The 17,364-nt window shown below is 30.9% G+C and overlaps 1 protein-coding gene across 1 annotated transcript; it reads left to right on the top strand.

Annotated features, from left to right (window-relative positions):
• The first annotated feature begins 8,245 nt into the window (after positions 1-8,245).
• On the top strand, positions 8,246-14,541 carry LOC129885402 (endoglucanase 24-like). Its single transcript, XM_055959665.1, has 4 exons — positions 8,246-8,792; positions 12,177-12,476; positions 13,102-13,263; positions 13,574-14,541. Exons 1-4 carry the CDS (start codon positions 8,370-8,372, stop codon positions 14,180-14,182), a joined length of 1,494 nt encoding a protein of 497 aa, XP_055815640.1. The 5' UTR covers positions 8,246-8,369; the 3' UTR covers positions 14,183-14,541.
• The last annotated feature ends 2,823 nt before the right edge of the window (positions 14,542-17,364 follow it).

Raw genomic sequence — 17,364 nt, 5'->3', positions numbered from 1 at the left:
TCCCGGCATAAATCCAAACTGGTTCTCTGAAATAGACACGTCTCTCCTCACCCTCATCTCTACCACTCTTTCCCACAGTTTCATAGTATGACTTAGTAGCTTAATACCTCTATAGTTGTTGCAACTCTGGATATCCCCTTTATTTTTGTATAGAGGGATCATTATGCTCGACCTCCATTCTTCGGGCATCGTTGCCGTTTTAAAGATGACATTAAATAACCTAGTCAACCACTCCAAACCTACCGAACTCGTGCTCTTCCAAAATTCCCCAGGAATCTCGTCAGGTCCGGTTGCTCTTCCCCAGCGCATCCTACGAACGACACTCTTAACCTCCTCGACCTTAATACTCCTACAATACCCAAAATCGCAACGCCTCTCTGTATGTTCTAAATCTCCCAACACAAAGTCTCTGTCCCCTTCCTCATTCAAGAGTTTATGGAAATAGGACTGCCATCTCTGTTTAATGAGGGTCTCGTCTACCAATACTTTTCCATGCTCGTCCTTAATGCACTTCACTAGGTCCACATCGCGTGCCCTTCTCTCCCGCGCCCTGGCTAGCCTGAACAATTTTCTATCCCCACCTTTCTCTTCTAGTTCAGCATAAAGGCGTTCAAAAGCTGTTGTTTTTGCCGTCGAAACCGCCGACTTCGCCTCCTTTCTCGCTATTTTATAAAGTTCCCTATTCGTCCACTTCTCCACCTCATCTGTGCTTTCTATCAACTTTGCGTACGCCATCTTCTTTGCTTCCACCTTTTCTTGCACTTCTCCATTCCACCACCAGTCTCTTCGATGCCGACTACGACTACCAGTCGAGACTCCCAACACTTCCCTTGCCACAGTCCTAATACAACTAGCCGTCCTATCCCACATACTGGTCGCATCCCCATTACTATCCCAGGCCCCCATAGCCTTCAACTTCTCTCCCATCTCCAGGGCATTTGCAGTGGTCAAACTCCTCCATCTGATCCTAGATCGATCATCCCCGACCCTCTTATTCCTCATCATCTTGATCCCTAAATCCATCACCAAAAGCTTATGTCGGGTTGTAAGGTTGTCTATCGGAATGACCTTACAGTCTTTGCACAGACCTCTATCGACCTTCCTCAGGAGTAAAAAGTCTATCTGAGTCGGGCCAATCTCTGTTATATGTTTTACACTTAATCTATTCAGTTAATAATATTCTCGTCCCAAGAAAACATGGATGTTTCTAGCAGATGGTTTTATATCTTTAACTGGAAGTCAATTACTAGGCTCCATGCAAGAATCAGTTTTCTCTACATTAAGTGCTCTTCTTTGATACCAAAGAATAGAAGTAACACCCTTCTAATAGTATTCTGAGTATATGATTGATTTACTTGTTTGATTTCTACGGCAGTTGCCTCCCATAGGCAGCTCTTCTGTAGAAAGGCATCAATTTTCTACCAATGTTTCAGGCTTTATACTTCACTGTTCACTATAGCATAAAATCGTTCTCTTCAAACACGTTTATTTCTTAGTAATTTGCTGCTGCTGTATTCGAACAGTTGAAATTCTTTAGTCCTATTTAGGTTCTTTTTATCTCCCAATTGTCTAAGCTTTGTTGGATAGAATTTCTTGGTACATGTGACAATAATGAATGTAGCAGGTATCCGGTTAAATAGTCCATGTGAAAGTGAAAATTGGCCTAGGTCCAGTGTTGTTGAAGAGTGGATACTGGACCGTGGGCCATCGGTAGTGGAGGATAACAGGACATTGTATGTCGAGACTGCTAGCAGGTAGCTGTGGTCACGATGATTTGTCACACCTTGAGGCCTTGGGGGGAGGGGAGGACACCAAGCATTTGAATACCTCTCTGGAAGGTTTATAGACCATTCCTTATGAGATACTAACAAATGAAATGTGTCATAGTGATAAGGTGGTGGGTGATGATGTCTTGTACTGCTTGTTCATGAAGTGAGGTTGACATTTGAACTATCTTGGATTTTGGAATTTTAATGTTGATTCCTTTTGTTTTGATTTAGAGCTACCATTGTTTAGAATGGTAACTTTCAGTTAGACGATGGACATTTAATTTGTTGATTCTGCTGGTTGATGAAGAGATTGGGTTTTTGTTATACATGTTTTCTTGGTATATGTGATATTAGTGTTCATGTCTGACAGACTTGAATGTTGGATTTTGGTGTTTTAGACTTTCAATATTGGATCTGAAACATTTTGATTTTTGAAGCATCAGATAACTTTTCATATGGCCCCTGCTCTAGTAGTGAATGAATTTTTCATTATAATTCATGAACTGAATAATTCGTCAGTCTATATAAATTATATTATTCTATAACCCACTAGTCAATTGCCCACATGTGTGTCTGAGTCAGTATTGGCAGTTACCTTCATAACTTCATTGAGTTAGGTTAGTGTACTTTGCACGCCGGTCAAGAAGTTGCATTCCGCTAATTTAATTTTGTTCGAGTGGTTTGGTCAGTTCCTCTCCTTCCTCTTGAACCTCGAACAAAAAATCGATCTCGCCATCAGCGCCTTCTGGCAGTGGGAAAACAACCTTGACAAGGACATTTCTTTCTTTGCTTTAGTCCTAATTTTTAGTGGACAATATTGTACATGGGAGCCTGGAGGCCATAATTTTTTTCAGCTTCACAAAAATGTGCGGAGTGAAAGTGTGTTACGATATTATCGGAAACATTTGGTACTCCTGGGGTCAGAGCACCATAAATTCCCACCAGCAAAATACAGCACTTGGCTTTTTTCTTTCCTACATTACAGGAAGAAGGGATTGTTTTGGTTGTTTTTGATAAATATCTGAATGGGCCTCTTGCTTGTATTTTAGGTAAATGCAGTCACATATAAAAGATAGATCTGCAGATAGATGCAGTGAACCCTTTTGGTAAAATTTCATTAATGAGAAAACAACATACCTATAAGAGTCATTTAATTCGTATTTTGTATGTTAGTACATTAGTTTTATAGTTCTATGTTTCATAAAATTATCACATGAATCGGTATTGAGCATATGATATACTTTAACTAATGTGCATTAGCCTTTGATGGTGCACTTGTCGTCTTTAAATCTTGATTTTGCCTCTATGTTGAATGTCTGTGGTGAGTAGCTCAATGTTAGGTCTTGAGTTTGGAATTTGATGCCTTGTTTATTGCCCAAATTTTGCACATACATGCCATGAGCATATAGCGATCACTAGCTAACCTTTTACATTATGGAAATTAAATATAAAATTTATTTTATTACATGAGCTATCTTGCTTTGCTCCCACAATGAAATGATTAATGTAATTACGACCATGAACCATCCCTAGTGTTATTTGTGGGTCCACATGCGCGGGCCACATCCTCTACATGTCTAGCGCAAAAGACATCTCAAGATAACCTCAAGATAACTTTTGTTCGAACCTAAATGGATAAGATTGAGAGTAATGAATTTTGTCATAGAGAATTGTAGTATGATTAAGGATTGTGTGGTAGTACTTAGTTGATTTGCATTCATAAATAGGAAGCTTTGAACACTTCGATAGCTAGAAATTAGCGTTTCACACACTAAACAATATGGTGTCTTAAGCTTTCAATTAGAGGAAGAAAACAAAAAAAATTGATTTGGAGTTCTCCACATGGACATAAAAGTAGTACCCAAGGAAGAAAAAAAAATGTATGCAACAAGAATAAGTGCGCCCACAAAACATTTATGGTGAAAATTAAAATTCGTGTCAAGTTTTTTAGATACGTAATAGTTTATTGGTCAATTATAGCAATTCAATTAATTGGTGGGTCCTTTTTGTAGATATCGTTTTATTAATTGTTTTGGTATGGCCACTTAGCTAAGGACAGCATCCTTAATTTCTCCTTTTATTTAATACTTTCCTTTTGCGTTTTACTTTGACACATCTTTTAAGGATTAATTTGAATACTAATTATTATATTATTTTTAATTATTATAAATCGTTTAAATATTAAGAAATAAATAATATTTAATAATAAAAATAAAAATAAATAAATTATTTCTTAATTTTTTAAAATTAAACAAAGTAAAAGTGGACAGAGGGAGTAGGTATTAAACCTTGATTTTTATGTCTAGTCTATTTTTATATGTAGCTTTATTTCATTGGCAATGTGTTGTGTCCTATTTCTGCACTATTTAGTACCCTGCTTTCTCTAACTCTTAAGCAAATCACAATTCTTTTCTCCCATCCCACTCAAACAAAAATCCAAAAAGTAGAAAGGCAAAACAGAAAACTATTCGATCCTACTGTTTGTAGATCTTGTAATGTAGGTCTAGGATTTGTGTGGTTGCAAGTTCTTTGCTTTTATTTTTATTCTAAGTGTTCGGTGTTCGAAATTCACTGATCTGACTAATTTAAATTTTCTTTTTAAGAAATTGAATATATGAAGGTTTTAGCATTTTCTACATTTTCCATTTACTAGTAAGGTCTTGTGATTTTTATGTCGATGCGTTTTTTGATTATTTCCGTGTTTTGAACTTTTGATCGAATCAATAGCCTCTGGCTAGTTCAGTGGATAAAATTGTTGTAATTCATCAGCTCACTCAAGAATAGATCGATTCTAATCTTGAACATGGTATATTGATATTCTGAAACATCACCATGAACTTTACTTGGCACAAGCATCAAACTAAAAACAAATTTGTAAAGATAAAAGAGAAAATTCCAAAAAATAAAAGAGAAAAACAAAAATCTATTCGATTTTACTGTTTATAGATCTTGTAAAGTAGGTTAAGGATTTGTGTGGTTACAAGTTCATTGTGTTTTTCCTTCTTCAAGTGTTCAATTAATTTGAATTTATTTCGTGAAAAGTTGAATATGAAGATTTTAACGTTTTCCACCATTATTCCTTTACTCGTAAGGGAAGGCGTTTGTAGTTTCTCATCATTACGTTTCTCGATCCTCTCCTTTTAGTGTTTTGACCAAAATAACAGCACCTAGCTAATTCAATGATTCAACTCATTCAAAAACAAATCAGCAGTGATGATCTGTCAATAAGCTTGATCTTAAGCACAATATATTGATATCCTAAAGCACCGCCGTGAATATTACTATGTGTCCACCTATGCTGTGATAAGACACCATCCCGTTTTGCGAACAACCAACCGACGCCTCAGCTTATAGTTAGTCTCAAATCAAGTCATTCACTTAATTTCTAACGATTCAAACCTGATTCATCTGATTAAAACAAAGAAATCTTTACTATTCCGCTTCACACTTTGGTTGGTGAGTGGTCACTAACCATCACAGTAGCAAGTACTCATGGTGTCCTTTTTAAAATGCCTTAATTAAGGGGATAAGAATATAAATAAAATAAATAAATTCTGGTCCCTTTTCCTAAAATTATTTGATGTTGATATTCAAATAACTCAAATTTTCACTAGTATTCATCAAATTCAATACGTTTTAACTACCCACACGCAGCTAGTCCAAAATTGGAATAAATAAATAAATGTACATATGTATATATACAAACACACACATATAAACTATAAAAAAAAACCAAGAAATATTGTTAAAAAAAAACAAAAAACTGTAACAACTTTATCTCTTTTTCAGGCATATTTATTTTCTTTAGGATGACGCCATTCTAAATGAAGTATAAATGAAGCCTGGTGCAAAAATAAAATAAAGTAAAAAAAAAAAAGTAAACATAAATACTGGCTTTTTATTGTCCTTTTAACCGTCCACTCTCTAGTTGGAGTGTAACCGACGGTTTCTGAACAGAAAGTAAATTGCTTTTTCAACTTCTATTGGGCTATCTATCAGTTTTGCACATCTAGACCGACAATACTTTCCTATTTTATTTTTAAAATTTATGAATTTCAGATTTAATCGAAAACTTTTACTTTATATTTACTCCTATTCAATATTCATCATATGTGCTAAATACTAATAAGTTCAATTTTTAAAGATTTGGTAAATTAATACCTAAGAACTTATCTACTTTTATTATATTTTATCTGTCCATTTTTATTTGTCCACTATTAATTTTGCACAATTTTTAAAGGCTAATTTTACTATATCACCATTTGAATATAATAAATACAATGTCTTGAAAAATATAATAGAAAAATGACTACTAATTAATGATAAGGATAAATTAAGAATTAAGTGTAAATTATCTCTTGATTTCATAAATTAGACAAGTATTATTGGATATTTATTTTTAGTATAGTGTACAAGTAAGATGAACGGAAAATGTAGTGTTATATGCAATCGCATGACATGGAAGGCTGGATGACCTCAAACATTATTAATTGTAGAAAGTTATATACATTTTAAGGAGAAGCTATTAGGTGAATTAAGGTTGTTAATTATTATTATTAGCCTTAAGACTCAAAAGTCAAAATCAAAAATCTAAATTGATAATAAAAATTGAATTAAAAAAATCCAATTCAATTGGAGCTTATTTAGATTGGATTTGAATTGAAATTTTTCAAGACGAAAAATTAAAATTCAAACAAAAATTTTCATATTCCATCCGAATGGCTCGGACACTTCATCCCCTAGTGAAAATGAAGGCGTTTTGTATTTAAAATGAAGATTTCTGATAAAAATAATATAAAATTTAAAACAAGTCTGTAAGAAATTACGAATTAAATCTTTCAAAATTAACAAAGTGTATAATGTAATAAAATATATTTTTAATCTTATAATTTTAAACAAATTGGGTAAGATATTAAAATTTAAAAGTTATTACTTGAACTAATTATATGTATTAAATATGACATGTTATTCTTATAGAGAGGGTCCTTAAGACATGAGAATGTTAAAATTTTAAAAAATATTATATATATATATATATATATATATATATATATATATAAAATCAAATTCCATTAAAATTTGCTTAATAATAAAAACAAAATACACAAAAAGTGATAATGCAAAATAGTTCAAAATCTTGTGATCTTTTTCTTATTTAATCCCCCCCCCCTCCCCCTCCTTCCCCCCACCTTGCCCCCAAAGATGATGAATTGTAGAAAAACAAGTGTGTGGGAATAGTTGGAGTAGGGTAGAAAACAAATATTATGGGGACATAAAAGGAGTCACATTCCTCTCTACATGTGAATTTTAACTGACACTGCCCTCTTTTGTCTTCTGTCGGCGCTTATTTGCTTTCACTTTCCTCATCCTCCAATCCTTGCTCTCCTTTTTTCTTCTCCCGTGATCCCCCTCGTTTACTCTAGTTTTTTTTAAAAAAATTATTTTCTATTTAGTGTTCGGAGTTCATATTAAAATATCGATTAAATTTAGATCATTTACCGTAGAATCTATTTGGACTCGAGATCTTTACTCTAGTTTTGCAATCACTAACACTTCATTTGACAATTTTTTTAGTTTACATATTAAATAAATTGTTTTTAATAAACGTGTTAAATCTAAATATGACAATTAAAAATAAATGAGGAAATAATATATCATATTTAGGAACACATTAATATGAAAATAGTTTTACAAACTGAAACATAATAATACTTCTTTCATTTCATACTGTATTTGATTAGAAGAAAATATTAATGGCTCAAAATAAAGAGGAGTTTAAAACTGAAATATAAATTAATTATAAAAATGTGATGTTTTTTCGCTTTATATTTCGTGTTTTAGATACACTTTTTCATTTTAATTTGTTTTGAGAAAACAAAATAATTTTATACTTGAAAAAATTCTTTAACTCTAGTATCTTCATTAATATTACGTACCTTTAATACTATGATCTTATAACTATAAAAATGCCATGACCTATCGTGGCGAAATCACTCTTTATTCAAAGGAGGTCAATTGCACACTTAGTCGAAGTATTATATTGTATTAAAAATTTGTTTTTATTATAGAGAGAGTATTTGTTGGGGTTTTCCCCCCACTTCTTTGTGTATGTATTTCTTTGTATTTAACTTCTTTAATAAATTTTTTAATTATAGTTAATTAAAAGGTAAGTTATTCAGGTATGAAATCATGCATAAATAATATTATTGTGATTTGATAGAATTTTTTTCATTATAAAAATATAAAATTAAGTCGATATTTAATTTGTAATTCAAAAATCTGCATAACTAGCACATTTATAAAATAATAAAATAATTAATATATAAATAATTATAATATATATATATATATATAATTTTGATATTACTAATATCCGGCGACTCTAACCATCTATCAAATTACCTCTAATAGCTAGCTTATACAGGGGAGCACAAGTTCTAACAATACAAAGTAGTAGTATAATATAAAATAAAACAAAGAGACCCCTATAATATATTACTCCTATTACTACTATAAATTCACGAACCCAACCAAATATTTTTCTCACACCTAGTTGTAGACTTGTAGTAGTAGTAAGAAGAGAAGAAGGTAAGAAAAAAAATGAAGAATAAAATTATTTCATCAAAATTGATGCTGCTGCTGCTTCTTCTTCTTCTTCCATTATTGAGCTGCCATGGAGGCTACCTTGACTATACAGACGCATTAACCAAATCCATTCTCTTCTTCGAAGGCCAACGCTCCGGCTATTTACCGCAAGACCAGAGAATGAACTGGCGAGGACATTCCGGTTTAAGCGATGGATGGACGGTGAACGTTGATTTGACCGGTGGCTACTATGACGCCGGCGATAATGTGAAGTTTAATTTTCCGATGGCATTTACGACGACGTTGCTCGCGTGGAGTGTAATTGAATTTGGGGAAAATATGCCGCCTGCTGAATTACGGAATGCTTTAGTCGCTATCCGTTGGTCCACTGATTATCTTCTAAAAACTGTTTCTCAGCCCAATCGCATTTTCGTCCAGGTTGGTTATTCACCTCTTCTTTTTTTTTAAAGAAATTTATATTAGAGTCATTAATTTAAATTAATGTGACGTAAAATGCCATTAGAGGGAAAGTGCTTCTTAACAAAGATTTTTGTTACACGCTTAATTTTGTTTTGATGTGACTAAATTAACACGATTAAGTAATTAATTTTAGACCTTTTTATGCTTTGTTTTTACTGGACTTTGTGTGTTTTGTGCATGTAAAATTATTACTCCTCTGTTTTAACATTTTGTGGCTATAAACTTATAATGACATTTTGTGGCGGTAAAAATATGTCATAAATTAATTAAAAGAGAACTTAAAAATTGTTTAGAAATGCGAAATTGTCATTAATTTTAAGATAGATTAAGCTTGTGTTCGGTATGAAAAAAATGATTTAAATATAAAATATTTTTCAGGAAAATAAGTATTACAATCAATATGGAATGTGATTTTTTTTTATTAGGTAAGTCATTTTTTTTATTTTTAAAAAACAATTTTAAATTAATTAAACATAAAATATTTTCTAACAGATATACTCCGAAGGTAAATAAGTTCCACGTGAAATGAAACGGATGGAGTGCAGGTCACGAAGAGACACCGATTAGCTTAATAAGTGGCTTGAAGTTCTTAATAAAGTGACTTTGAGCTAGACATTGGTGGTGTGTGTGGGAGTAACTTGTTTTTTTAATTTGTTTATCTTCTAATTTGATATTTGAGCAATTGAAGAATTTTTTTTGAATTGTTATGACATTAAACTAAATAAATACGAAATATAGCAAAATGTTCATAAATTTTATGATCTTATACATATCAGGTAAAATATTAGAATCTAAATTTTTTGGAAAAAATAACTTACTAGTAGCATTATTTTTAATCCTTGCTAGGATTTGAACGTAAATTTGTCATGACTTTAGTTAACTTCATAAACCGTTGGATCACACTTTTGAAGCTGTGAGCTGATGAATAGTTGAGTGAAACTAATAAAGGATGTTTTCCTTTATAATTTCAATGATTTGGTGGGAAAAAACTTGATTTGCTTAAGAATCGGTTGAATGTATAAAAGTGGCAGGTTTAGTGGTTGTGATAAAGAGAAATATGTGATGTGACTTGTGAGTGTAGATATGATGGGTTGGTTGAAATTGATTCTTGGAATAGATGTGTTTTTATTGGTTTATCTTTTGGGTCATACGGCGCCAATTTTTGGTTTTCACCAAAATTTTACCTTTGACACCGTGCAGCTCAACTTCCTATATATAACATTTTGTTTTCTCCGATTCATCAGATGGAGTTATTTTGTTTCGTTTCTGAGAGTCACTTTATCAAAAAAGTTTATTTCAAAATAAATATTATCCCAGAATTTTAATACAAAAATTTGTATATTTTTACAACTTAGAGCTCTATTTAATTTATTAAATAGAATGGATGTTATTTTTTTTTATTGATTTCCTTAATTAATAGACGTGAACAGACTGAAATTCATGGTTCTAGTCCTATATCACCTTAACCTCAGTGCGTGGAACTTTTCTGTCTCTCCAATTTAGTAATATTAGTTCTATTCCTTTTTTTTTTTTGGTTAATTTTTTCCTTTTGATATTTGCATACGCAATAAAACATAATTATCTGCATAATTTAAGGGAAACTTTAGGATATCGGCTGTGAGTTCTAGATAGAACTCATTAATTTTTGCGCTGATTATGCATTTATATTTAGAATAATAATAATTATAATATATTCAATACTCTCTACATTCCATATTAAGTGAATTTTTGAGGGATTTTTCATTGTTCAAAATAATTGAATTGTTCAAAGTTCAAGATAGATGTTTGAATTTTTTTTCATATTTGTCCTTTCATTTATTGAAGTTTTATATTTTTTAGGAGATAAATCACACTAACAAAGGACAATAGTGGAAAGTATGGTTCAAATTATGTCATTGAATGTTTTTCTTAATATGTGTGCATTGTCTCACAAATTCACTTAATATAGAATGGAGGAGGTATAATTTCATAAATGATGTTTAAAAAAAATTAACTCCCCTTGAGCACTTATAATATTTTATTTATTTATTTGAAATGACAGAAACTCATAAACTTTATAATTTGAATCTTCCTCTGCGCACAGTCATGTTGGGTGATATCTTCTAAACATGTCCTTAATTCACGTATCAACCGAATATATGTCTTTATTTCTTGTCTCAAACAAAATTAACTCTAATTTTGTTCATGTGTTGGTATCATTATATAAAATAAAAAAAAGTATAGGTTTTAGCATGGAGCTAATCCATAGGTATAACTTGTGTTTCTCCAAGCACGTTTCCTTGTTTTTAATATATCGGCCCAACTAAAAACAATCAGTGGACCTATAATGTTGGTTCTAAGTTGCTTAAATGGCATTTCTCTTGGTTAAGATTAATTGTCCCTTTTTGCTATGATTTTATTTACAATTCCATCGGTCTCCTTTTATATGACACCTTTTGATTTAACATATTATTTTTTTAAAAAAAAAGAAGATTTTTGAAATTTATAGTCTAAAATAATCATTAGATTATTGTGTGGCTGAGATTTATTTCATTAAGGTAAAATGAGAATTTTAAAGTTAAATTGTTTCTAATTATTGTAAGTGACATTCTTTTTGGGACGAATTAAAAAAGAAAAGGTGTCATATAAAATGGAGAGACGATTTTTTTTCCTAAGCTTCCCCACTTCACTCTCTGTGACTCAAATGGGTAATCTTAAAGATGGAAATGAAGGATAGTTACTATTTGAACAATGCTCTCTGGTATATTATGATTCTACTTAAAAGATTACACAATTTATAAAAATGAGTTTAATTACTAACCCTAAAATTTGGTTAAAATATTGTGATAGTCTAAAAAAAGTTGAATATTACGTTTGGTCTCTCAATTATTGTTAAATTCTTATTTTAGCCTTTGTAATATTGGACTAAGCATATTTAACCTTCAATTATTTGAAATTTTCACTTTTCACCCATTTGTTTGTGAATATTCACAAAATTTCAGAATTCTAACTGTTTCACCATTTAATTATCCATATCTTATGCTAAACGTATTGTCATTCCATGAGGGTGATATGCTTCGAAATATAGTCCTAATATAACATATACATAAAGGGACTAAAATCACACACTTTAATTAATTAAAGATTAAATGTGTTGATCCATAAACAAGAAGCACTAAAACTAGAATTTATAAATAATCGAGGGACCAAATATATTTCAAATCAGCTACTATTAAAAAAAACTAGTGTCTCATGTGATACTTTATTTCTGTGGTTAGAAAAAATTAAATGGGACATTACTAGCCCATAACTTTTGGTATGTAGCTGACATATTTACTTCTTTTGGTATATTAATGTTATTAGGTGGGTGATCCAGTACTAGACCATAACTGTTGGGAAAGGCCAGAAGATATGGACACTGCTAGGACAGTGTACACAGTGGATGCCCCGAATCCGGCATCCGACGTGGCCGGAGAGACTGCAGCTGCCCTGGCAGCTGCATCTCTAGCATTCAGGCCCTCGGATCCCGGATATGCCGAGACACTTTTGAGAACATCCACAAGGGTGTTTGATTTTGCAGATAAGAACCGGGGAGCTTACAGTGATAATCTCAATATTAGAGGTGGAGTTTGTCCATATTATTGTGATTTTGATGGATATCAGGCAAGCATTCTCCTCCTACAAACTAATTAACTCATTATTGTAGATAGAAAGAATTTTTGACCAGCATAAGTTATTTAGAAATTTTGAAAATTATGTTCATATTGTAGTCTCGAATATTAATAGTTTTTAAAAAAACGATCATTAAAAACAAGAAGTCAATTAAGTACATAATTTTTATAAGGGGTATGCAAAAAAGACAAATAATATGGACCTAAAGGAATACAAGTATAACTTAAGTGGGAAACGCTTCATCCTCTAAATTGAAATTTTCCGGCATGAATATGAATTAGTACTAATTAGACTTTAGAGTTAATTCACGTGAATCTTAGGAATTTGGCACTTCATTGATTTTAATTTTCCCCTAACGTGTTTAAGTGTTACATTCTATATATATCTTTATAGTATGTTTTTGTCAAACTTCAAAAACCAGCTAATTAGGAAAAGTTTTTTTTTCTAAAGTACTTTTAGTGAGATTCCATTTGTTTTTGATCAATAAATTTAAAAAACACTTTTGAGAAGAAATTAATGTTTACCAAGTTTTTTAAAGGTGTTTTTAAGTGTATTTTTCTCAAATGTTTAAAACTAATTGTATTGTTTGAATAATAATAATAATAATAATGGTTAGGATGAATTGTTGTGGGGAGCAGCGTGGCTAAGGAGGGCTACTCAGGGGGACAATTATCTAAGTTACATTCAAGAAAATCGGCAGACACTTGGGGCGGATGACAATATTGATGAATTTGGATGGGAAAATAAGCACGCCGGCCTTAATGTTCTTGTTTCTAAGGTCAGATTCATTCATTCACCTACTTCAATTTATACATCCTTTAATTCTACCGACTTTCAGTCTCTAACAATTTTATTTTCAATTTTATGTCCTTTTTATAAGAGATTTTCAATATTACACCTAAGAAATCTACATTTTCCTAAAAAATAACTTGTCATATTAGAAACACATATATAACTAACTAATTTGAAAATAGCGATAAGTGAGACACTCTTCGCCCACATACTATAATCCACCATTAAGTATATATCTAAAAATTTTAAAATTAAGATTCAAGTCGGAGATTATAATGCAGAGATTAATAATGCAGGAAGTGTTGGATGGGAGCGTGTATTCCCTCCAATCTTATAAATCATCAGCAGATAGCTTCATGTGTACATTAATCCCAGAATCACCATCTTCCCATATACAATACTCTCCTGGTGGCCTAATTTACAAGCCTGGTGGAAGCAATTTACAACATGCCACAACAATCACATTCCTACTACTAGTCTATGCAAATTACTTAGAAAAATCATCACAAATCTTGAATTGTGGTACCATCAGTGTTAGTCCATCGATGCTTCGAAAAATTGGTAAGAGGCAAGTTGATTACATTTTAGGAGAAAATCCTAAAGGAATGTCATACATGGTTGGTTATAGTAATTACTATCCCCAAAAAATTCATCATCGTGGCTCGACCCTTCCATCGATCAAAGATCATCCTCGGGTCATCGGGTGCAAGGAGGGCTCGGTTTATTTTAACTCATCGCAGCCTAATCCAAATGTTTTAGTTGGTGCAATTGTTGGTGGTCCTGGAGAAGATGATGCTTATGATGATAATAGGGATGAATTTCGAAAATCCGAGCCAACTACTTATATTAATGCACCATTTGTTGGTGCACTTGCTTATTTTGCAGCTAATCCTAACATTAATTAGTTAATTAGATAAATTCTAGTGATCATGAATTGTATATATATATATATATATATATATATAGTCTCTCATCTTGCACATGCAAAGAAGGAAGAGGCCTTTTTTTTTTTTTTAATTTGGATTTTAAATCACGTGAGAGTGTATTGTCACAATAACTTATTGTGACATTATAGAGAGTGAGCATTATTATTAAGTTGTTCAAGTTTTTAACATGTAAAGATCTTACATGTTGCTTATTTTGGAAAAGAATGAAGTACTACTAAGTGTCAAAGATGATTGTTGTCAAAAGAATGTAAAGGAGCATTCTTTAGTCATGAATTATGTTGTCATTTTGATAAATGTAAGGCTATTTGCAATTGAAATTGTTGGATCCTCTTTCTTTTTCAATTAAATTCAATTTTGCATATCTTCAAAATACAACATGAGAATTTCATCTATTTCTATATCTTCTGCTTTGGTATAATTGTTTACGCTTCCATTGTAATAATTAGTTTGAGCTTTCAATCAAAGGAATTAATTATCTATCAATGAGCATTTTAAGTGTTTGTTACATAAACAATTCTTTCGGAGCTCCATTCAAACTCTAAAACATTTATAAATGATAGTAGATGCAAAGCCCCGTGCCGGCTCACAAATCATACTAAAAGCAGTCTTATGTATTATTTCCTCCGTCCCATATTAAATGGATATTTTTTATTTCATATGGTGATTAAGAAATCATTAATAGATTGATTAATATTACTATTTTGCCCTTTGTCCATATTAATTAGTCTTTTGAAAAAAAAAATTGGGTCTTAAAAATTTGTTTAAACTTTTAAAAACCATATTATTTGTAGGGGTAAAATGGAAAAAAATTAATTAATTATATCCTGATTTAGTATGTAATCAAGTAATATGAGACAAATATTTATAGTAAGATGTCTATCTAATATGGGACAGAGGAAGTATTATTTTTTACCCTAATTTAGGTAATACATATGTCTTTTTAGGCAGTTACAAAAAATATATATATTTTTTATTGATAAATATTTAATGACATTATCAATATTTTATCTATTTTTATATTTCATTTATTTGACAAAGATCTTTTATTGACGGGGCCAAACTATCAGTAGAATATCATCTATAAAACACATTCAAAACATAAATATTAAAATTTCAATAATATCCTCGACATGAAATTAAACACACCGCCAAAAAAAATTTAAAATTTCAAACATACCATTGACATGAAGTAAACACGTCTTCTAGCCTCTTATTGGTATTGATGATGTTGAGGATATCCAAATTCGCCTTTGAAAGAAGAAAAAGAAAATGCATTATTTCATTTCAATTTGCAATTTTCCTTTTAGTATTTGGTCGAAAGGAAAAAGAATAGATAAAAGGAGAAATCAATACACACATATTAAATGACAGGGTATGGGGCAGATAGAGACGCGTGGGCATTCATTTGTCAATAAGGTCCTAGGTCCTTATTGAATTACTCCCTCCCTCCCTTTCTTTTTATTTATTAAATTTTAATTTGACACAATTATTAAAAAAATAATTATTAATATAGTGAGTTTATTATTTTATTTTTATTAATTAATAGAGTTTTAAACATATTTACTCACTACATTTTTCAAAGACATTAATTCAATGTTAATAAATTAAGGATATAATAGGAAGAAAAAAATGTTCTTTCTTGATTTATCAAAATTGATAAGTAAAAAGAAAGATTAAATTAGGAAATATTTGACAAGTAAATAGAAACGGAGGGAGTATTAGATATTAGGTGCCCGTGCTGCCCAATATATATTACTTTTTTATCTCAATTTAGGTAATACAGATGGAATTCGAAGAATCAACCAATTTTTAAAATTAATTTATTGTGATTTATAGTAGTTTTTGCGTAACTTTTAAATAATATGTGTTACTCCTGTTACAATTCACGTAAATAGTCATAATTATTTTCAGTTGTTAATTTATTGTGAATTCTAGAACTTTTGACGTCATTTTCAAATAATATATGTTACTTTTTCTGTTCTAATATACATGGTGCATATGGAATTAGAGAGTCAACCAATTTTTATATGATTTAAAAATATTTTTAATTACTAATTATTATGATTTATAATATTTTTTACGTAATTTTAATAATATATATTGCTCCATCGGTTTAAATTCATATAACATTGATAGAATTTCAAGAATCAATTAATTTTTTTTTAAAAAAAATAAAATTTCAAAGTTGTACCTCTAAAATATAATAGATAGAGTAATTAAATTTCAAAAAGTTAATTTGACACAAAATAAAGAAATCAAAGAAGAAGCTATGGGGCTGAGATAAGGAGAGGAAGTTGCTTAGGTGCAGCCCATATGTTAAAAGGCAGTTGAATAATGAAAATAAAATTGAAAAAAGGTGATCCACATGCATGGAAAATTGGCCTACTTTTCATTTAGGGTACAGCAAAAAAGTAAAATATGGACAGGCTTTTATGTCCAATAAATAAGAAAGTGCAATAGTAAAGTAATCAAGTACAGTATTGTTTCAGCATAAAACATTAAGTAAATTCCCATATTAATCCCTGGCTACAAGCAAGTATGTTGATCATTATTCTGTAATATAGAAATGAATGTTGCGGAGATTAGGGTCAATCAGTCATTTGATCTATTTGTCCTTTTTCTTTAATTCATTCTACATTTGGCTTGTGCTTGTGCGATTTTTTGTATCTAATTTTTTAATAAGTAAAAACAAATTGGGTTACAAGTGAAGGGAAGGGGTATTCGATTTTATAGTCTAAGCCCTTTGTAACGTCTTCCATATATTCAATCCTTCATAATGATCATTATCTACAAGTTGAAGTCATTACATACGTATGTTATATAATTACTAGAGTAAATTTTGGAATTTTTGAAATCAATTACTTGATAACACTTATTCTATCGAGACAAAAAATAACCTATCAACAATTCCACTATGAAATGAGGTAGGATTACCATAACTATACCTTGCTTGGAATAAACTAGGATCATGCTCAAATGACTTGAACATGGGTATAACCTTGAATCAGGATCAAAATTATTTTTATAAAGTCGAATCAGACTAGATTCAAATAACCACATATTATTTTCTAATACGTTCAACTGTCTAGCATTATTTTGATCAAGACACTCCTAAAATACATACTAGTTGCATGCATATG

Source organism: Solanum dulcamara, chromosome 4, assembly GCF_947179165.1.
Source record: "Solanum dulcamara chromosome 4, daSolDulc1.2, whole genome shotgun sequence".
Taxonomy (NCBI): Eukaryota; Viridiplantae; Streptophyta; class Magnoliopsida; order Solanales; family Solanaceae; genus Solanum; species Solanum dulcamara.
Note: the sequence above shows the minus strand (reverse complement) of the source record. Positions and strands in the feature narration are given on the sequence as shown.